Source organism: Myotis davidii, unplaced genomic scaffold, assembly GCF_000327345.1.
Source record: "Myotis davidii unplaced genomic scaffold, ASM32734v1 scaffold59, whole genome shotgun sequence".
Lineage (NCBI taxonomy): Eukaryota > Metazoa > Chordata > Mammalia > Chiroptera > Vespertilionidae > Myotis > Myotis davidii.
The window spans coordinates 3,017,472-3,040,482 of record NW_006293001.1 but is presented as its reverse complement, the minus strand read 5'-3'; the positions used below and the strand labels follow the sequence as shown (position 1 = coordinate 3,040,482).

Here is a 23,011-nt window from a genome sequence, read left to right as displayed (position 1 = left end):
CCAATACTCGGAAATTTAACTTGGCCAAGGGCACATAGTTAGTGGCAGAGCTAGAATTCAAACTTAGAACACGTTCAACCTAACGTTCTTATTGTTAACCTCAACAAGGGACTTCTTTCCTTTCTGGTCCATCCTGCATACAGTCTAAATAAACTGCCTTAAAATAGTCATTTGTGGTCAAACTTCTGTAATCAAGAATGTATAGTTCCTTTTCCTCACTCCTTATAAGGTCCAAATCCAGGGTACTAAAAGCAAAGAGGAGGACCATTAGTTCAGGCTCACTGGCTGAAACCTGCCAGAAACTGTTGCCATGAAATTTCAATCCATGAAATTCTTTGAACAGTCAGCAAAGGAGTTCAGACATTATATGGAGCAGCCATTAAAATCACCAGCGTAAGAGGAGTGGCAAGATAAAAACAGATGGGGGATTTCAGACATGATATGTTCAGAAGGTAGGGGAAAACTGAAGGCAGGAAGACTCAGGTATGGTCACAATCTAGGCCTGAGGTGACAGAGACATGAACTAGCACAGTGGCAGTGAAATACGGACTCTTTGAGGGAAAAACGATGCCTTTCTTTCTTTCTCTCCCCCCCACCCCAAACCTTGACACTTGGCATAGTGCCTGACACAGAGCCAGAGTTCAATGAATATTTGTTAAATGAATGAGAGGAGAGATAGATAGATAGACAGGAAAGACAGATGGAGGCTGAGCAGGAGTGGTGACTTAGTGGCTGTGAGGGAGAAGGGAACAAAAAGAGGGAGGTGGATGCTGTGGCAAGTGTCAGAGATGAAGACAGTTGTGAAACCTTTGACATCAGAAAACGGCAGGGGGTTGTTTGGAAAAGATACTGAGTAGTTTATTCACAAATAATTTGAGATGATGTGGGAAAGGCAAGTGCAAGTGATGATTGGAGTCATGTGAACTTAGGAAAAACATGTAGACGGATGCATGTAGCACTGTGAGTGAGCTGTATCATGTTGCCTTTTCCTTTTATTTGGGAATAACAAGACTTTTGTGAGAGTAAGGACAGAAAAGTACCCGGCTGCCGAATAGTCCTGATAATTAAAGAGTGGTTATTCTTTTAATAACCTTGGTTATTCTAAACTTTTCACACCCTATTATGGTCTTCCAAAAAGCAAACAAACAAAAAACAAGACAGTTACTTTGTATTAGTCAGATGAAGTCACTCCCAGATGAGTGAAAATCATGCTGTGAAATTGGCTTTACCACCTCATGGCTGTATTAAGACAGGTTAGAACTGGACCCAGACACTTAAGTAGCAAGTATGTTTTCTTGCGAGTTGTTTTGCATCTGGGTAAATTAGCATGCTCCTTTGTGTGGAACCCCAGTGTGGATGAGTTTTCTGGTTTATAGCAAACCTACATATTGTCAGGGCAAGTGTAAAGTAAATTCAAATGTGTTTAGAATAGTAGACAAAATTAAATAATATAGCATAGAGAAACCAGTAAACTGTTAATCATAGAAAAAGAAATGGGTGATATTAATCAAATATCTTAGTTTATTTTTTTTGTGGCTCAGAGCTAGTGAAACGGAATATCCTATATAATAAAAGCAAATATGCAAATCGACTGAACGGCAGAATGACCAGTCAGCAGGGGACAGGGCCAGCGAGCAGGCAGGGTTTTTGTGGCTCAGAGCTAGTGAAACGGAATATAATATCTTATATAATAAAAGCAAATATGCAAATCGACTGAACGGCAGAATGACCAGTCAGCAGGGGACAGGGCCAGCGAGCAGGCAGGGCCAGGCCAGCCAAGGCATGTGCCAGCAGGCAGAGGGAGGGAATGGTGATAGAGGGGGCCAGCACCATTCCCTGATCAGCCCATCCGGTTGCCTCCCACAGAGGGAGGCCCGGCAGCAACAGCGGGATGATGGGGGCAGTGCTGTCCCCGATCAGCTGACCTGGTTGCTTCCTGCAGAGGGAGACCAGACTGCGGCTTAGGTCCGCTTCCACCAGGATGTCCAGTAGGACATCCCCTGAGGACTCCCAGACTGAGAGGGTGCAGGTCTGGCTGAGGGAGCCCCACCAGTGCATGACTGGATCTCTAGTACCTATAATAAAAGAGTACTCTGCTTAATTTAATCCTCTATGATTTGAAAGTCAGAGTAAGCACACAAAATTCAGTTATAAACAGTAGAGATTTATGAATATAAGTGTCAATCAGTAAACAGTTTCATGAAATGTTTATTAATACTTTAATTAGTATTAGCTTACAAATTAATCATTCATTTATTGTTTATTTAGAGTAGTTTAGATGAACATTGGACTACATTGTTTAATATATCAGAATTAGTACCAACAATCCTATTACCATTTAGTTATTGGTAGTTATTTAATAACTTCTGAATATATTTCAGGTTTTATTCTAGCAATGAATTTGAAGGTGTCCCTGGAAGAAGAAATATCTACAGGTAATTTATGTCGATTCAGTTTAGTATATTTCTATATTGATATTTGAATAAAATCTGTCATGATCCTCAGAATATATAGAATTTAAAAGCCTGAAATGAAGTAGGAATAACTTGTGAATTGAGATAAAACATTCAGAGAATGGTTTGCACTACATCAGTATAAAGTTATATAACCCCAAAATATCAGCTAACTCAAATGTTTGTTTTCAAAAAGAAAAATCATGAAATTTTAATGCAGATGTAAATATAATGCTAAATAATTTAACTAAATTATTACAGGTAATTGAGGACATTTATTCACTTACACTCATGTATTAAGTACCTACTGTACTTATTCCCATCATGTGTGATTTCTTTTAACATCATTCACTTTGGCATAAGCCTCCTGTGATTGGAAGGAGTTCATCTTCGTTCTTAATTAGTGTTTAAGTTGGTCCAGTGGTTGCTTTGATGATTGGAAGGGTGCCCTAAACAGCCCCTTCTGGATGTGGAGTACAAACAACAGGAACTGTAGGCTGGTGAGTTTGCTATTTGCCAGGTACCTTCTTACTGCTTTATGTATTAATCTTACTTAACTCCCACAACAACTCTAAGAGGCAGGTGATATTGCTGAAGCCAGGATTTGTACCTGGGCAAGCTGCACCTGACCCCTTACTGTGGGCAGCCTACCTCACATTTCCCAGATCACACCAAAATATGAACATGCATCTTAACAGTAACTGAGGAAATAAGACATTTTCACTCTGCTGCATTCCTCTGTTCCTCTGTTCCCCCTGGGATCTTGGCCCTTTATTGGTTGGGGTTGGGGAGAATCCCTCTATGGAGCTGGCCATGTCTCTGGCCACCTCTACCCAAGGCAAAGTCAGGGAAGCAGCAGAAGGAACACTGCGGAGACCACAGGGGACCTTCCCATCCATGCTGTGTTTATGACCCTGCCTCCACCCTGGCATAATACCTCCTAGTCTCCACCAAATTATAAAAGACTCGAATTCTGACAGAATCTGGGAGTCAAAGCCAAACACCCCATTCAGAAACCATGCAGAGGCCTCTGCCGAGGAGAGAGTGGGCCCAGCACGGTAGGTACAGGTTGGCTTGTGTAGAAATGTGTGGAGGGAGCATTCCCAGGAAGAGCTTCCCTGGGCCCAAATGTCCTGTTTCATGGAATAAAAGGCACAGGAGGAACATGATTTGTGGTTTCTCATTTCCAATTTGGTTGTTAGTAATTTCTCCTTCCAGTTATATGGTAAGAACAGATTCCCCTGGTATGTTTTGCTGGTGGGAATACAAAAAGAGAGGTGGGAAGAGGAAGAGCTATGCATTCCCAATCACTCTGTGAAGTGTGAGAGATGAACGGCTATGCGAAGTGATTACCTCATGCCCACTCGAGGCGTTAGATACTTCCCCCACCTAAGGAAATCACAGAGGGCTTCTCCCTTGAGGCTTGTGCCTGTTCAGGCAAAAATTGAAAATCAAGCTGCATTAGAATGCTAAGAATTCCCCTTCACTTTATTTTTTTCATGTTTTTATTGACTTTTAGAGAGAGAGAGGAAGGGAACGGAGTAGAGATAGAGACATCCGTGAGAGAGACACATTGATCGGCTGCCTCCTACACGCTCCCTACTAGGGATCGAGCCAGAAACCTGGGCTTGCGTCCTGACCAGAAATTGAACTGGTGACCTCCTGGTTTCTAGGTCAATGCTCAACCATTGAGCCACACTGGCCGGGCTCCCCTTCACTTTAAATGACCTTGGCACGAGAAAAATGGAGTAGGTTTGATGTCAATATGTAAATTAGTCATTTTATAGTGCATTAGTATATTTTGATAAATACAATCTTAAATTTTGAATTTATTTTCATTTTTCTCTAGAATTAGCATTGGAAGCTATCCTCCAAGCAAGAAGTGTATTACCTGCCATCTAAGGCAAGAAAGGTGCCAATATTACACAGCAAGTTTCAGTGACTACTCCAAGTACTATGCACTCATCTGCTATGGTAGGTAATGGACTTAACACAGTTTACCACTTCACTGCCGGTCATCCTCGTCACCACCATCTGATCAATCCTTAGCTACGGATGAGTAAGCAGGATTTAAATAATACCATACAAGGAAGTTTTCTCTGATAAAATTGTTGCTGGACTTCACCCATTTTCTTGGAGAAATGTCAAACTCATTCAGGCCAGGGAAAGAACAGTGGCCTAGAAACCAAAGCCCTTCGCTGGGAGGCCAGTAATTCTTTAAAATGTAGTTTCAGATGGGATGGAAAAGGAATTTTTGTCACCGAGTATGTTTTTTTCTAAATTTGGGAAACATAATAAGTATTCATGCAAATATTTAAAAAAATCATAGATAATAAATTAAATATTTCCAGCTTGCTTAGGCCATGTGTACATTTAGTGAATAATTTCTATCCAGATAATTTTACACATAAAATGTTATTTATATCTTGATCATTGGGTAAGCAATAAAATAGGTTAGGTTAGGGGATGAGTGGATTGATGAACTATGTTGGGGTCCTAGGGGTTTAGAAAACAGACTTGGGAAATATCTACTTGTCATTCTCTGACCTATTCGCCAGTTAATCCCTGAGTTTCCCTGGTGGGGGACAGAAAACAGAAGTTATTTCAAAATGCCCATTATTTCCCTGTTTCTGGTTTTAACTCCTCACGTGAGGGCGGGTGGCTAAGGCAACAAATGGAATCTTTGATTGAGATCCCTGCCTAGTTGCGAAGGACCCTGGGGTTCCCTTTACTTCCCAGAAGGAAGGCACCCTGACATGCCACTTCTATCACCCCAATCACCTGGCCCCAGGGCCTGCAACCCAGCTCATCTGACCATGTGGAAATGAATATTTAAGCCCAAATGCTCCTTCAATAAGTCATTTTGTTACAACACTTTCATACAATGTTTGGTCAATGGCATCTTTGAAAAGTCAAGAGATTGTTGTTGTTGAGATATGTGTGATTGTGGCATGTAAAGGTATACATTAATGTCCTTTCAAGTTATATGTAACATTTTTTCAATTCAAGCTATGTATTTATACAACATATTGAAAGCTTACATGCCAGGCATGTGGTATTGAACTAATTGGACTGAGTTGTCTGTCTGTCTTTTTCTCCTAAAGACAGACACTGCTTTCTTCAAATCTTTATCATTATAAGGTCAAGAAGAATGGCTAATGGGTAACAGACATTGAATGCTTGCTGAATGAACCTAAGTGCTAGAAAGATCAAAGTATTGCTGCTGCCTTTTGCAATCTACCGAAAGACTCATTCTATCCCTCTATATTTCTATGCATTCTGCCTTTACCCAACACTTTTAACCCTTTTGAAAGCACTGCATCCCTTTGCCTGCTTAAGCCGGAGTGCCCACTGAAGGGGTAAGAGAGCAAAAACTAAGCTCTAGTCAAAAGTTGGTGGAAGAGTCCTTTCTGGAACTTGAATTGCCTGACTTTTCCACACTCCCTCTTGTTCGGCAGTATGGTAATTTCCCATTTAGCAAAAAATATACTGTGTGGGAAGCATCACATCGTCTGGTGTTTTTGAAGCTCCAGTAAAATGAGTCACCGCACCATCATAAGAAAAACCTTGAAATCTTTCCCTTTAGGATTAAGAGTAAAGCCTCATTATGTAACTTCAAACTCTTCAAGAGCGATGGTGAGTAAATCCCAGATAATAGGATTAAAATAGGGGAAATCACGTTCATGATGCTGATGGAACAAAAGCAGTGCAAAGGAGGAATTCTAGACAATTGGTGCTTAAGCCATGAGGATCACACCCTCAGGCCATTTTTGTCAAGGGCAGTCAGTCATTAGTCTGTCTTGTAGCTTGAGCAAAAAAAAGATATGCCAGTTGTCACTTCTGGAACTGCATAGCCATGAAAATTCCATAGGGCGGATACTGATTGACTAAAGTCAAGAAATCCAGATTTATGTCTCATTTCCTTACATCCTGACCAAAAATATAATGTGTGCTTGTTCCTTTTAATAACTTTGAAGAAAGGCAGAACAAAAATCTCTGAAAAGAAATTCTATAAAATTTTGAAACTCCGTACAATACAGAACTCCTGATTTTTGAGGGATCCTCATACATAACATCCCTGCTCCTTACTCCCAAGTTAGATTGAGGTGTCAGGAAGGAAATCAAAATATTCGCTTTCTTACCTGCAAAGGTCAGTTGGGAAATGTGGCGAGGGTGCAGCTTCCTAATATCGTACCCCAGAATTAATTACATAAATGTGAGCACAACTGGATGGCCACTGGCGTCTCCCATGGCGCCTGGCGCTGCCACACGTAGAGCACTGAGGAGCAGATCAAAAGCATGTTTCCGCAGGTGAAAAATGCCTGGAACAGGGCAGAACAAGGACTTACTTATGCTCCGGTCTTCTCAGACCTCAGCAAATAGGTCATTCCCCTCTGCTTGTTTGGGACCAAGGTGCTGCTCTAATGACACTCCTTCCACAGCGAAGGAAGCAAGCTTCCGAAGGAGGGCAGATGTACCCTCACCCCTAGCTCCATGCTTGCTGTTTTAACCTACTGACTGCTTGAGCAAATTTACCCGGGGAGCTATTTTATTCTATATCTCAAATCTGTGATCGTGTGTAATGATTTGTACATCTTGTTAAAATATCTAGTTTCTGCACAGAGAGCCTGCATTCCATGTTGGAATAGATAGTAGACACTGGTGTGCCACCCAGACCTCCCAACCTCAGGACCGAATCCCTCGTATCTCCAGCTGCTGAGAGTTCTGGTGGCTGACACCTCACAGCCCAGCCCCCTCCCCACCTCCTGGGGATTGCTCTCAACCCAGGCTATATCCAATGACTGCTCCACCATGCAGTCTAAAAGCCAGCCCCATTGATCCTATTTGAGGCAACTCTTCATGCCATCAGCTCCTGAGCTCTCTGGGGGTTGGCTGAGGTCCCCATTGTGACTTCACCAAAGCCCACCCTCCCTTGTAGCCCAATTTTCCTCCCCTCTCCCACAGGTGTGTATTCTAATACCTCCCCCCAGGGAAACTTCTGCCCCACAAAACTCCTTCTGGGTCTGTTTCCTATGGAATGTGACCTTCCACAGCTTATTGGAACTGGCAAATTATTCTATATAAATTTATTGCTTAATGTATTAATTACTTTAAAAAGAGATGCTGAATTTTATGCACCAAAATGAATGAACCAAAAAGCCACATTGAAAATATAATCTGGGTGCTGGTGAAGGTTACTTGATAAAGACAGCTAAAACTGGCCCAAACAGCATGACATCTTCCCAGAAGGCCACAGATCACTGCCACTTCCGGGTCCACCCGTAAATAGATCCGAACTTCAGTATCTCTCTTGGAGAAGTGCCCTGGCAACTCCCCCCTCACATCTGTTCTTGAACTGGGCTCTGATCTCATGCGTTGTTTAAATGTAACTTAAAAGGTGGTGTTTACTTCTCTATGGGAGAAAAAATAGGTGCAGAATTAAAACATGTATTTGACATTAATCACCAATACTATTAGCAGCTCTCATTGCAAACTAAGTTATGTTTTTGTTCTCCTTTTGTGCACAGGCCCAGGCCTCCCCATCTCCACCCTTCATGATGGCCGCACCGATCAAGGTAGGCTCTCCTGCATGCTGTTGTCTTGTCTAAGACTACCCTGAAGGAAGCCAGAGGGTTTCTACACCAACAAGGGGAGGTGTGATGGAACCCTGTTACCACCCAGCTGATTGTTACACAGAGTTGGCTATTCTTTGAGTCAAACCAGATCATATAAAATTTAATAATTATTTTCAGTAAGAACTTGACATAACACAGATGAGCTATCTCAGAGGGATTAGTTCTATCTTCCTCAATCAGCTTTATAAAAAGCACAGAAGCCGAAACTGGTCTGGCTCAGTGGATAGAGCGTCGGCCTGCGGACTGAAGGGTCCCAGGTTCGATTCCGGTCAAGGGCACGTACCTGGGTTGCGGGCACATCCCCAGTAGGAGATGTGCAGGAGGCGGCTGATCGATGTTTCTCTCTCATCGATGTTTCTAACTCTATCTCTCTCCCTTCCTCTCTGTAAAAAATCAATAAAATATATATTAAAAAAATAAAAAGCACAGAAGCTTAAAATTGGAAGGAAACTTAGGATAGTTCGTATAACTTACCAAATTCCTGTTTTTTTGTTTTCTTGTAACATTTCAAACTGGAGACAAATTCCAGACATAACTTCAGTTCAAAGCAGGGGGTGACTATCATGCTAGCTTTTTTGTTTTAACAGCTAAGTTACACTGTTGTCACATAGGAAAGCCCCAAATTTGGAGGCTCTCTCCATGTTTAACTGCTACCAAGATAGTCCTCGTCCATCCTATATTTGTGATATTGCCTCAAAATAGTTCACAGAAGAGTTATCCACGTGTATGATTGCCCCGAACCGCTTCCTGAAGTTCTCCATACCTTCGATGGACTATTAAACAGAATTATAGGGTTGAAGCTGATGGTGACTAGGGACAATGAGGGACTTCAGCAGTCATGCCTGCAGACCTCCCTGCACAGCCTCTGTGACAAGCTAGGAGACTGCTTTTGGATGAGGCTGGCTGTCAGCTCAAAGGCTCAGGAATAGGTGAAAATAAGGGAATGAGGATGTCAACTCGCGGTTCTGGGCAGAACAGGCATTGTAATAATGGGACTGTGAATTTAGTTTCATTTTGAAGTTTTTTTGTTGTTTTTGTTGTTTTACCTTGGGTCTAATAATGAAATACACTTAAGAATAACATTGTATTTCTTCGTTTGGCACATCTCAATCTTCAGAACTTAAAGCAGTTCCACTTTCAAATCTGTAACATTTTTTATTGTAATGAAAATCACTATAAATGTGTAATTCCTATTTTTCCGTGACTGCAAAATAAAGGTCAGCTTCCCTTTTCCCAGACACCAATTGCTGTAAGGCTCACATAGCTTCATGACTTTACCTAATACTTAGAAATATACATAATACATAATATGATTATATGTTTTCCAACTTGTGAAATAGAATGCAATTTTTTTAGAGCACAGTTCTGCAAACGTGCCTAATGATAAAATTCTCCAGAGATGTTTATTGTAAATATTCTGAGGCTCTTCCCAGAAGATGCAATTCAATAGATCCTAGATTAGGTTAGGTAATCTGTGTTTTTAATAAATCCTCAAAAAAAATTTGGAATTGCATTTTATAGCAGATGGTGTGTCTTCTATTTATTTGTAGTTTTTTCATTCATTTCCCACTGCATTTGGTGCCACAAATCTTCATTCCACAGATCTTTATTAAGCATTTCTCACACTGTGTTGGATTATAAATTCTTAAAATGAACTGATATTGGCTCAGATACGGTCTCTGTCCTCAATGAGAATATAGATCAATGGAGAATGCAAATATGTGAATGGACAGTAAGGATGCAGTGGGGTACAGTATTAATAGCATGGGAAGCACATAAGTAGGCAGCTCATCTGGGTTTTGGGTTGGGAAATGTTTCTTAATGATAGCTATATCAGACTAATGACTCATACAAGTGAAGGAGGGATTGATGCTGCTGGGTCAATGGAATGATATTGATGTTGTTTATTGACATTGATCACATGGTTACCATGACCATGGAAGCGGATAGACAGCAGAGTGGGGAAAATGAGGGAGGGCAGGGAGAGTGGAGAGTAAGCTTAGACTGAAGCTGTGTGGAACACCAACACCAGAAATGGAAAGAGAAACATGAATCTGTAAAGAAGACCAAGAGGGAACAGAAGGAGGAGGACAACCTTGAGAGTATGTTGGCCTAAAGGGTGGGGCAAAAGAGGATCTGTGTCAAGTGCTACGGAGAGTGAGGCCTGCTTTAAATCCATGAATTTAGCAAGTGGGAGATTAGCATTCGTTTATCGGAGCCATTTCAGTGAAACAATGGAAGTGGAAACCAGACTGAAGTAAATTTAATTAGGAGACAGAAGGGGGAGAAGACTTAAGGAGGGAGGTCCCTGAGAGGTTGGGAAAAGATGGAGTCCAGAGACAGGTGAGGGGATTGATCTCTGGCATTGTGAAGAGAGAGCGAGTGGAGAATTATGGATGCAATTGTATGAAAGCTTGCAGACATTGCAGAAAATAGTACAACAGCTTCATTTTCTCTGCAAAGTGGGTAAGGTCATTTGAAAACAACAGATAGTCCTTGAACCAGATGCTGTAGAAACTCAGAAGAGTTGGCACTTGACATTGAGGGCCCCGTTGAGGATTAGTTGCTTCAGGCACAGCAGGTGCTCATTAAAATTACCCGACTGATGGAATGACCTCATTTATCAGCTTTTAACAGATTCTTCACATGATTTAATTAATGGGCAATATATGCTAGTTAATATGATTTAACCAAAAATCTCACACATGATCCATTATTCTTACCACTTAACTTTATCATAACAAAAAGTGTACAAGTAATCAGAGAAGACATACTACATGTCAGGTACCAGGTACTGAGCGCTGGGCACTGAGCAGTATATACAGTGAGTGGGACAAGGTTAAAGGTGCAGTCTGGACTGTGGCACTCCTTTGCCAGATTATAGGCTTTTAATGCAAAGCTACATAGAGAAGCCCAATTGCCATCCCCCCACTCCTCATAGCCTATAAAATTCCATAGCCTAAAAAATCACCCTCTTCTTAGTAAAAATGCAACCCTAGACAGTAAAAATATTAGTAAACTTTTAAATTAAATTTGACATTTCAGTAAGTCAAGAATCAGAAAAGTTAAATAACTAGGGACAGAATGGAGATGAAATCAAAGTCAAACCAATCTGGAAACATTTACTTATTGTCTCTGACTTCTAATACGTGTTGGAGAAATGATAATAATAGAAATAAATAAATAAATCCTAAATAATGAAAGGCTAATATAGAAATCGACTGAACAGTGGAATGACCAGTTGCTATGACATGCACTGACCACCATAGGGACAGATGCTCAATGCAGGAGCAGAAGCCTGGTGGTCAGTGCGCTCCCACAGGGGGAGCGCCACTCAGCCAGAAGCTGGGCTCATGGCTGGCGAGTGCAGCAGCTCCTGCCTCTGCAGCAGTGCTAAGGACCCCTCAGAGATGTCTGCCTGCTGGCAGGGAGAGGGCCTAAGCCGGCAGGTGGACATCCCCCAAGGGGTCCCGGACTGCGAGGAAGTGCAGGCCGGGCTGAGGAACCTTCCCACCCCCAGTGCATGAATGTCGTGCACTGGGCCTCTACTAAATAAATAAACAAGCAGCCACAGTGTGTGTTTGCTTCACACAGGATTTCCTGTATCCATGATAGTTCAACATATAGAACCCACACAGGGAGAATGAAGAGCAGGCTTCATTATACTCAGAACTGTGTGTCCCATTTATTTATTCATATATATAATTTAATGTTAACTTTTTCTTTTTAACCCTCACAGAGAATATGTTTTTTCATTAATTTTTTTTAGAGAGAAAGGAAGGAAGAGAGAGAAAGGAGAAACATCAATGCAAGAGAGAACCATCGATTGGTTGCCTCCTGATGCCCCTGAATGAGGGTCAAACCCGCAACCTCAGCTTGTGCCCTGACCAGGAATGAACCTGAAACCTTTTGGTGTGTGGGACTATGGGACCATGCTCCAACCAGCTGAGCCATCCAGGCAAGGCTGATTTTATCCTTTTTTTATATATTTATTTTTTTGCTAATACTCACCCAAGGATATTTTTTCCATTGATTTTTAGATAGAGGGAGGAAGAGAGGAAGTAAGAGAGAGAGAGAGAGAGAGAGAGAGACATTGATTGGTTGTCTCCCACACCTGTCCTGACTGGGGCTGGCAATTGAACCTGCAACCCAGGTACCTGCCCTTGACCAGGAATCAAACCTACAATCCCTGTGAGCATGGGACAATGCTCTAACCACTGATCACACTGGCCAGGACTGGTTTTAACTTTTAAGATGACATAAGTATCTCTTTCCTGATGGATTATCCAAAGTTAAAATGAAGTTTATTATGTCTTATACAAGTCAAACCAAAAACATCTATAATTGTTCTAAGATTAAATATAACATGCTGGAGCAAAATGCCATGAATATATGAAAACTGAGAGTTACAAGGGAAGTGGTTTGGCAAACTTAGTGTAGCACCAAGTACTCCTCCTCCAGTTCCTCATCTTCAAGGACTACTTTTTTTAAAAGGCACAAAAACAAGAAGTTCACAGGATGTCTTACATAGAAACCTCTGTATTTCAGAAATTATTCAGACTTGCTTTTAAAAAATAAAGCTACAAACTCTACACATTATATGAAAGTTTAACTTTTCTCTAGAAGATGCTTGGTATAGACTCTAGTTCAAAATAAAACTTCCAAAAAGCCCTGTACGCTGAAAAATGGATTTGTTCAGCTCAAAGATTAAAGTGTGAAATATAACTAAGCTTACATATAAACAGCAGGGTTTTTTAAGAGAATATTTAAAGGTGAAAAACAGAAAAAGATCATAATGTGTACATACTGTTGTTTTAGTAAGATATATAACTACTATGAGAGAAAGAATTTGAAGAAATAGGATGCACAGTAATTCAATACAAAAAAGGAATGCCCTATATCAATCAAGTATACAGCAGGAAAGGGTTAAGGAAGAAATACATATTAAAAAACCAGAAATGTATTTGAAGCAACACATTAACATTTTAAAACAGCTTTCATAACCACTTAAATCATTATTTTAAATTTGGGGTTTCAGAAATATAGTTTTTATTTCTCCTGTTTTTAGTGAATGATAACATAAATGTGACCCACTCAGGTCATAGCTATGTTAAAAAAGAAAAATTAAAGATGGAAAAATATGGCTTAATAAACATTCTTGCTTCTGTGATTCTGCTCAAAGTGTGTTCTGATCCTCTAAGAATCTGTTTAGGAGACAATGGTTGCCGTCCTTCCTAAGCTCATACCTGTTTTAAAGGCTGGATTCAAAATATGCTTGCCGATGTGAAACTCCCGAAGCAGTCCTTACGTTGTTTCACTTGCGTCCATATTAAACACAAGGGCATTTTTAGACAGGAATTTTCTTATGGAATGCTACTAATTAAAAATGGACATTTTATTTTTTTTTTAAGAAATTAAAATCCTGGAAGAAAACAAGGAATTGGAAAACGCTTTGAAAAATATCCAGCTGCCTAAAGAGGAAATAAAGAAACTTGAAGTGGATGGAATTAGTAAGATCTTTTAAAAACTTCTCATTTATAGATAAGAATTTGAGCACGTAGGTTGCTTTTAAAAAATGATACCGTAAATATTATAGTCCAAGTCTGACATTATTACTGGATCTTAATTAAAACAATCTTGCTGTAACAACAGTTACAGTTTTACAAAATATTTTTAAGATGCTTGTAAATAGAGTTGATCTTATACTTTTCTATAGTCCTATTTCAAGGCTGATTTTTTTTAAAAGAGCTTATCTAATTTTAATTATAGAATGTGTGTTTCTAATAGACCAATAACTCAAGATTTCTAGCAATTCATAAATTAAACAAAAATATGTAAACATCTATTTAAAACATTTTCTGGATTCTCAACAATTTACTAGTGACAAATTGATTTTATGGTATATATGTTCTTAAAGGAAATAAATAATGCTGTGAGTATAGTGTAATAAAGGTTTTTCTCTCTTTTTTCCCCCCTAAGCTTTATGGTACAAGATGGTTTTTCCTCCTCAATTTGACAGATCAAAGAAGTATCCCTTGCTAATTCAAGTGTATGTAATATTTTCTTTGGTGTAAAAATTATTTACTGAAAATATGTTGGATTAAACACACATTTATGAGATAGAATCTCTTTAGTAAGATTTCTTATTGATGCTGTTTTTATATATCCCTCCACTAATAAGAGTAAATAAAATATGGCTATTTAAATAGATTGAGAAAGTTTTAAGATTTTAGATGGACTTGCTTGCATTTGCTGTGTTGAATTTCCTTTGTATGGCAAATTGCCGAATGTGTCAGAATACCTTTGAGATAAATTGCAGCCAAAAAAAAATATTGTAAATCATCTTAGCATCTTATGTAATTGAGTTAGAAATGAAATAAGGGAATGGAATACATTCAGTGGAATAACACCCAGAATCACTGCTGACCTACACACAATTTGCTTAAAACACCATGCATTTTTTTTAGTATATCTTATGTCTGCTTTTAGCAAGTGGCAGGTGGCAGAAATGACGAAAAACCCACACATATTCCTTGAAATGCCAACCCTAGATGTATCCGTTTTGGGGAATAGGAGAGGCTGTGTCCCAAAACAACTTCCTCACAGCAAACCTCTGGGGAAAATCCTGGTCCTCTCCTGGTTTTGAGCCAGTTCTAATGCCACTGTTATTGAAATCTTATCACACAAATGTACTGGGAAGTACTAAAGGCAATTCTTGGCCGTGATGGGAAGTTGAGTTTTACAAAGGAATCAGAGATTCTATGTTTTCTTTCCTGTAGGTATGGCGGTCCCTGCAGTCAGAGTGTAAGGTCTGTATTTGCTATTAGTTGGATATCTTATCTTGCAAGTAAGGAAGGAATAGTCATTGCCTTGGTGGATGGTAGAGGAACAGCTTTCCAAGGTGACAAACACCTGCATGCGGTGTATCGAAAGCTGGGTGTGTATGAAGTTGAGGACCAGATCACAGCTGTCAGGTGAGCATCTGTCATTCAGGCAGAAATTGATGTGCGACAAAAGTCATGCAATCACTATCAGGTTTCTCATCCTTAATGGCTTAATTCTTTTTTGCCTGTTTTTATAATGTCTATTTTTCCAACTTCATCTAAAGCTACCATTAATCTTAAAGGGATATTTTTGTCCAAGATGAGAAAAATATTCTTCATAGAAGAGAGCTGATAAATGTGTAGGAAAGTGATTCATAGAGATAGTGACAAATACTCTCTTTCTATGTTTGTTATCCTTATATCCTTTCATTTATTAACACGCCTCACAATAGCAGAAAATTGTGTATAATTCTAGGGATGGTCTGTGGGAAACCAAACAGCTGAATATGCCAAGCATTGTGGATTCTAACTTACACATTTAGGAGTTGGTCAAGATTTCATCAGCACTCTATACCTATAGATGTTAAACATTTATTTGTAATAAACAGCTGTGAAGCACGGTTGTATTAGCATAAAAGTGTTTCCTCATTTTCATTTGAAAAAAGTTCATTTACATTACAGAAATTATATTATGAAAACATTTAGAGAAAAGACAGGTTTATGACCTGAGTCCTTCTTCTCAACTACATTCTCAACCACAATTTATGGATCAATCATCTTTTCCTTAACAAACAACAACACACAAGTTATAGTCATTAATATTGTTGCTTATTTGAAAACACTGTTCAGGATTTTCCTGGATATTTCTCTATAGTTGTTGGGTTTCTATTATTACTGGTGTGAGTAGGTGAAGGTAGACAATAGTAGTTTATAAATGTAAAAGCGAACACAGGCTGATGGCACTCTTAGTCACACTGTGACACACCAAATAGCAATTTAGAAAATTCATTAGTACATTTCTTTGATCATCTTAATGTTATTAATAGTCATTGATTTCATTCACATATACAACACAGATTGTATTTTACATCTAGGAGCCAGGCCCAGACAACACTTTTCTGTAGTTTGTCTGTAATCAAAGCAGAAAAGTTTAGACTCAAAAGTAATTATTTTTTAAAATAGAAAAGTAATCATAACCCATATGTTTTCCAATTTTTCTTCCATTCTGTGAACAGTAATACACACAAAAAATTTGATTAAAAACAGACTCTGAGTAAAATCTTACAAATCAGTAAGTAGATTATCAAATAACACTTCACAATCTGTAGGGCATCATTCATGCCTACGTTGTAGGAAGTTCCATCTTTCTTATGAATCCAGATTTCTTGCCTTTCTGCTATTAACCTTGGGAGAGTCTTCTGCCTGATGGAGAGAAATAGAAGAGATAGTTCAAAGAAAAACTCCTCAAGGAGATGTTTCTCATATAAAGACTATGGTGTACCTTACTGGGAATATTAATACAATTGTCAGAATTATAGACCTAATTCTTTTCACACTTCAGTTCAAATCTATTTGTGTTTAAACCATGCAATAAACACCAATGATAGGTAAGCCTGGGACCACATCAAAAGATAGAGATATAAATTATACCTCACTTGTAATCAATTAGATATTTTCCAAAATTCATAGAGCTAAAAAGTGGTTTTGTTTGGCATTGGTTAAAAAACAATCCCATGATCATCATTTTATCACCACAACCTACCAATAACAACAAAATTTGACATTATATTTTTGTGCATTTATTTGCCACCAAAAACGTAGCATTCAAATTTAAGAATACCCCAAGAAACAACACAGATAGCTTCTCAATGTGTCCCTTGGATGGAATGGAAATGTAAGCCTGAAGCCCATGTAGAAACCTTAAAAGCGTTGCTCTTTCTGGTGTTCAACCTACAGCACAAGAAGCCAAAAAGCCTACTGCTTTTCACAATAACATAAATAAATGTCTTTGGCATTTAGAATTGCAGGTGGACCAACCACTGGCAGTAATTGGCTACCTTTATCTCCAGGGAACTATTTTTAGAATGGAACCTAAAGAAGTTCTCATACTATAGATCAGGCAAATGGTCACTCACTTACTCAGCCACTCAACAAGATCAACTATTAATACATGCCATTGAAATACACTCTGCGTAAAAGTGTGCAGTTTACAATCTCTAGTCTCAATGTACTTACAATCTTTGTAAAGTGGTTAAAACACCTACATGCTAAAGGGACAGCATTGCTGTTCAGTAAAACTTTCAGTAAACACCCTGGTGAACAAGAGATAGCTACGTGGACCACACCAAGGACATACGCAACAGTGAAGATGTCATTTGGGGCTGGCCTTGGCTTTGCTTGAAACTGTTGTTCTGCATAAGTGACAGGAAAGCCTTGGGATCCAATGCTTTGCGAAAACAAAGGCTAAAAAGAATAGATTTATAATGATAATCCCGGAAATAACTCAACCACAGGTTTCCCCAAGAAGTGTTTTAGGAATCTGACACTGAATGTCTGACCTAGGGAATTGGGATTACAATCCCTCTGAGGTAGCCCTCAAATTACCTCCCCGCAAAAGAACGAAATTTGACCCTGTGAATCTCTTATAAAATTCAAGCTGGCTAAATTTTTACATACTAAAAGAAAATCATATGTATATGCTTGGAAACAACAGTAAATTCTAGTCAGGGTCAAAAAAGAGATTCAAGCAAAGAAAAGCAAGGGGGGAAATGTTTAAAAAGAAAATGCACAACCTCACAGCTTTTGACTACACAAAGGACATCTTTCACAGGAGATGCTTGTGGGGTCAAAGAGTAAGTAAAACTGGAACCTGCTTTCTCCGGGCTTCTCTGCAAATGTTACATATGTGAGAGCCAAAAACTCTGGTAGATATAGAGTGAACTCTGCTCATTCGGGATATATTTGGCATTTCTTACATTCCCACAATTTGGAAATTTTATATAAGTTGAGGTTAATAAAGGAAGAATTATGGAATAAAAACATATCATATTATTATATTTGGTATCAATAAGAGAATTTCTAAAATAGAATAATAATTGATCACTAGAATTCCAAGTTGACCTTTGGTCTAGGGCTATTTTTTATGAGAGAAAAGTTGTAAAGTTCAGTCCAGCATCCCAAATTAGAAAAACATGCTTTTTCATTTGTTACTAACATCTTGTTGATTTAACCACATTATCAACAGTGTTTCTGATAACCCTTCTGGAAGCTCTTTAGAATTTGGAGGTACGTTTTATAGAGCCTTGTTGGTCCCAAAGTGCTCATATTATCTAGGCAACCTTTAACCTACTCCTGCCACATCAAGTGTTAATGTTTCATTTCCATGTTAACTATTGCGCTATCACTTCCTACGAACGTCATCGTTTCAGAATACACCTAGGAAGGGAGCTGTTAAAAATTTCCTGTTCCCATGTATCACCTGTTATTTGCTTTTACCCCAGATGCAAGGTTATATGATTGCTAGCTTCTGGGAGATCATAAAAATCACGATTGGTTTTATAGCTCAGAACTGTCTTCAAGCAGGAGTGGCAAGCTTACTTTTTTAACAAAGGAAATGAACCTTTTCTTCTTTCATTGGACTTTTGAAGTTGGAAGAAGAATTGCCAAAATGCCACAATTGGCTGCACATTATCTCTGCTTTACCATGAACGGCACCCGCACAGGTAGCAATTTTCCATTTGCTACTGCATTTCCTCCCTGTACACACGCCTCAGTGTCCCTCAAAGTCGGTGTTGGGTAAGCTGTGACTGACGGGGCTTCTTCCCATCTGTTTGTCCCGGGCATGTACCCAACTCCTCTGTGCACTGGTGATGCACACGTCGACTCAATGCAATGAGCAACATGGTCACGGTAGAGAAGCTCAGTGTTTCAACTAATGAAAATCACTCCATCCTGCCTGAGGAGAAGAGCCAGAAAGAGCACTAACATAGCTGAGAGGAACAAAAAAATATGTGTTTTTCTGGGGACATGTCTGTCACTCTGTCTCCTCCTCTCCTTCCCATTACTGTTGCATCCTGGCCTCTGCAATGGCTCGTCCAGTTTGCCTTTTTCTCCCTCTGCTTCTGTTTCTCTGAGAGTTTCCTGAGTTTTTATCACACCATTCCCAAAATAAATCACAACTTCTCTGGAACACCAGCCCTCAAGGGAGCATGGGATAAATTAGCCTAAAAAAGCATTATGTGTGCGTGTGTGTGTGTGTGTGTGTGTGTGTGTGTGCCAACCTTGCAAAGTTACATTTTTGAGGGCTCCCCGTGACTTTTAAAGGTTGCCCTTCAGCATGCCCCTTGTTCCTAAGGAGAGATTTATTTTCAAAATAGTTTTCAAATAGAGGCTCTTCTGTGATGGAGCTCAACTGAACCATGTCCATGTGCTTAAAGATACACATCATTGTTCATACCATGATAAACTGAGGGTGCTGAAGTATGAAATGGGAAGAGGGGTGGATATTTTCCCATGGATGGCTGTGACCAAAAATGAGATGGTGATTATCATTAGCATCTAAGCAAACAAGGGCATGATAAAATAAATGAAATTTTAAAAAGCAACATCAAAAATATTATTTTCAAAAGCTGTGGATTTGGAAATATGGCCCTAGTCATTGTGCCACTACCCCTCGTGTTACTGTGAGCCTGTCTCTTGTCCTCTCTGAGTTGCACATAACTCACCCACACAATTAGGTTATAAAGCCTTCCAGCCCTGAAAAGCACTACTCGATAGATGTGCATCAGAGTCTAGAGGATCCTCTTATCTTTTGCAGAAAACATGATAATATTCTTTTAATTATTTGTAAATGCAGCCTGATTATGCATGTGTTTAAACAAAGAAAATGTAGCGCTTCTATTAAGTTTTTGAATTAAATATGCTTGTGTAATGAAGTAAATGTCATGTGTACACACTTAAAATTCTAAAAATTTGTTTCTTTTACTTTAGAAAATTCATAGAAATGGGTTTCATTGATGAAAAAAGAATAGCCATATGGGGCTGGGTGAGTTGTTTTATATGTTTTATGCTTGTTATTCAGTTCAGCAATCATCATTTTCTAAATTGTTCGCTTATAAGATTTCTCATGAAATGTTAATGTTGCAACATAATTTAATCTGTCAATGAAAACAGTCAATTTTAATAATCTGGGCTTCAAAGCGATGGCTATAATTGTTTCTTTTTTCTCCCAATCATTTCATTTCTTCCCTGTATAGCAAATTAACTCATGATTAACACATTTCTACTTAATTTTTTGGTATTATATTATATTTTACTGGACTGATCCATATTTATCTGAGGTTGAATTCCCTTTGTCATATTCAGGTTAATACATATCTTTTGTTTCATATTTCATCATTTCATTTTTATGAAAATCTAAGTTAAAGTTTGAAATTATAGAAACATTCAGAATATAAATTCCCTAGAATCTTTTTTATCCAGGTCATATCTTTTTTTTTTTTTTTAAATATATTTTATTGATTTTTTACAGAGAGGAAGGGAGAGAGATAGAGAGCCAGAAACATCGATGAGAGAGAAACATCGATTGGCTGCCTCCTGCACATCCCCCACTGGGGAAATGCCCGCAACCCAGGTACATGCCCTTGACCGGAATCGAACCTGGGACCTTTCAGTCCGCAGGCCGACGCTCTATCCACTGAGCCAAACCGGTTTTGGCGCAGGTCATATCTTATTTGATTTAGGGGCAGAGGGGTAATAAAATTTTTACCAAACCTAATGTTAATTTGTGCTAGCTACAGGTCCTGGCAATAATTTCCCATCTCTAAGGAACTGTGCCGGTCTTTAAAAGGAAGTAGCAAAAGTTATCAGTTATGGGAAATGAAGCCACTAAAAAGTTTAGAGAAATATTGCAAAGGATTTAATTTGCCCACTATAAATTATGATAATTACTCTTCAAGAAAGATTTCCTATTTCACTTTTTGGTCTGAATTTGTACATTTGCAAGTCAATTTGCAGCCATTTGTGCTTGCGTTGTTTTTCTTGGCTGTTTTCTGTGAGAGCGGCCTGCACACGATGGAGGGAATGAAACCCAATACTGAAGGGAATCTGCAGAATTCAGCGCAAGTCTCAGCTCAGTGACCAGATGAAGAGCTGTTGTGAATTTGTGGAAAGTTGTTACTTCAGGCCATTTGGTGCTTCTTAAAACCATCAAATGTTAAGTATCTAAACAGAATGGAACTCAAAGGGTGTAAATAAATAAAATACTTTATAGTGAAATATTTCAGATAAGACCCTTCCTACCATCCATTTTTATGAAGTTTTCTAAAGTAAAGCTTTGAAAGATTCAAATTTCAAGCTGAATACTCACATATAATCATTAACATTTCTCTTAGAATTTTATTATGCTTTTATTGTAGGCTTTGAAATAACCATAAAGTGGAACTTTTAATTTCATTTCTGGAACATTCTAAGTATTAATTTGGTAGAGAACCATCTATGTGGGATGATTTTAGGAACCCACTCATCACCCAAAAATACAGCCATATCAGTCTGAAATTCTTTAATAAGAGATTTTCACCATATTTGTGCAATGCTTCTGGAAGAAATTGTATATTAGGCCCCTTTATTGCTTACTTTCCAACATGGCAGTGATTGTGAGGTAAACCCTGAAAGCATGTGTGGGAGAAGAAATGAGTAAACTGCTAAGGGATATAACACTTGAGCAGCCCCTAAAATCTGCAGGAAGACCTGGGAGATCATGAAGGAAAAAGACCTTAACACTGTACTGGTTTTATTAGTTCTTTAAGTTTAAGACCAATTCATATTTACTAATCCATCCATCTTATCGTTGACTCATTCATTCTTCCTTTCATGTACAAAAAGTTAGTGGATCTCAACTAGATCCTCTATTAGGTTCTTTAGAGGATGAAAAGATGAGTAAGTTATCTCCTTGGACTTCTAGTAGAGAACACAGAGAGTAAGAAAAGAATTATTCAGGAAATGTTCCAAGTGTTGGGAGAGATAAAACTTGTGGACAACACCAGAGAGAAGAGTGGTTAATTCTGGCTGTGAGAGCTCAGGAGAGATTCAGAAATGAGGTAGCAGTAGAGCTTGATGAAAAGAAGTTGGTTAAGGGGCATTCCAGGCAGAGTGAAGACAACATTGCCCAGGTCCTAAGGTAACAAAGAGTATGGTCTATAAGGGGGGGACCCTGAGTTGGTTAGGAATGCCTGAAATTTTAGAAGTTTTATAAATATAAGGTGTATGATGAATAAGGTGTAGGTGCATCTGAGTAGATAGGTAGCCATGAACCTGAAGTCCTTTTAGGCCACATAAAGGAGAATGGGCTTTATCCATGGCTCTGTGACATGTTTCTCTTCTCATTTTCCTATGTCTCTATGGTCATTACAATCCATTCATTCTTTAATTGTTGGTGTTTTCTCTGGGTCTGAGCTTGGTTCTCACTGTTCTTCATTTCCTTGGAGAAACCCATGTGGTTTCAAGGTTAATGACGAGTGCCAGATCCCTGCCACTAACCCACTTCTCTCTTCTGAGCTCCACCTTTCAAATACCTGCTGATCACCTCTTGAAAATGTCATGAAGGGGCCTCAAGCTTAACTTGCTCAAGCTAAGCTTGTAGTAGACTACTTTAAAACACGTCCTCATCTTTATTAAGGACCCCACCACACACCTAGTCATCCAAGTCATTAAGTTCAGAGCTGTTTTCAACTTTCCCTGTTCCCTGACTCCAAACATTCTTGGTTAGTAAATTCTGTCAATTCTACCTTCAAACTTAGAAGTCTTTTATCATCCCCACTGACGTTGCCATAGTTCTTCATGTTATTTAGGCCAGAGCTTCTCAAATTTGGGCTGCATGTGTATCACCTGGAGAACTTGTTAAACCCAGTTTCCAGGGCCTTACTACCTGAGGTGGTGATTCAGTATTCCAGGTGGAAGCCTGGGGGTTGCATTTCTAACAGGATCTCAGGTAAGGCTGATTCTTTTGGTCTATGAACCATAGGTTGTGTGGTACCAGTTTAACTATTACAATTGTTTGTGTGGTACCAGTTTAACTATTCTTTTTTTAAAATATATTTTT

At 39.0% G+C, this 23,011-nt stretch overlaps 1 protein-coding gene across 1 annotated transcript in view; it reads left to right on the top strand.

The window, feature by feature from the left end:
• The window catches only part of FAP (fibroblast activation protein alpha), a 74,631-nt gene that overhangs the window by 40,706 nt on the left and 10,914 nt on the right, over nucleotides 1–23,011 (top strand). Inside the window, 7 exon segments of the mRNA XM_015565777.1 lie at nucleotides 2,382–2,435; nucleotides 4,303–4,427; nucleotides 7,982–8,029; nucleotides 13,501–13,599; nucleotides 14,069–14,138; nucleotides 14,869–15,063; nucleotides 19,903–19,957. Coding sequence (XP_015421263.1) covers nucleotides 2,382–2,435; nucleotides 4,303–4,427; nucleotides 7,982–8,029; nucleotides 13,501–13,599; nucleotides 14,069–14,138; nucleotides 14,869–15,063; nucleotides 19,903–19,957 — 646 coding nt within the window.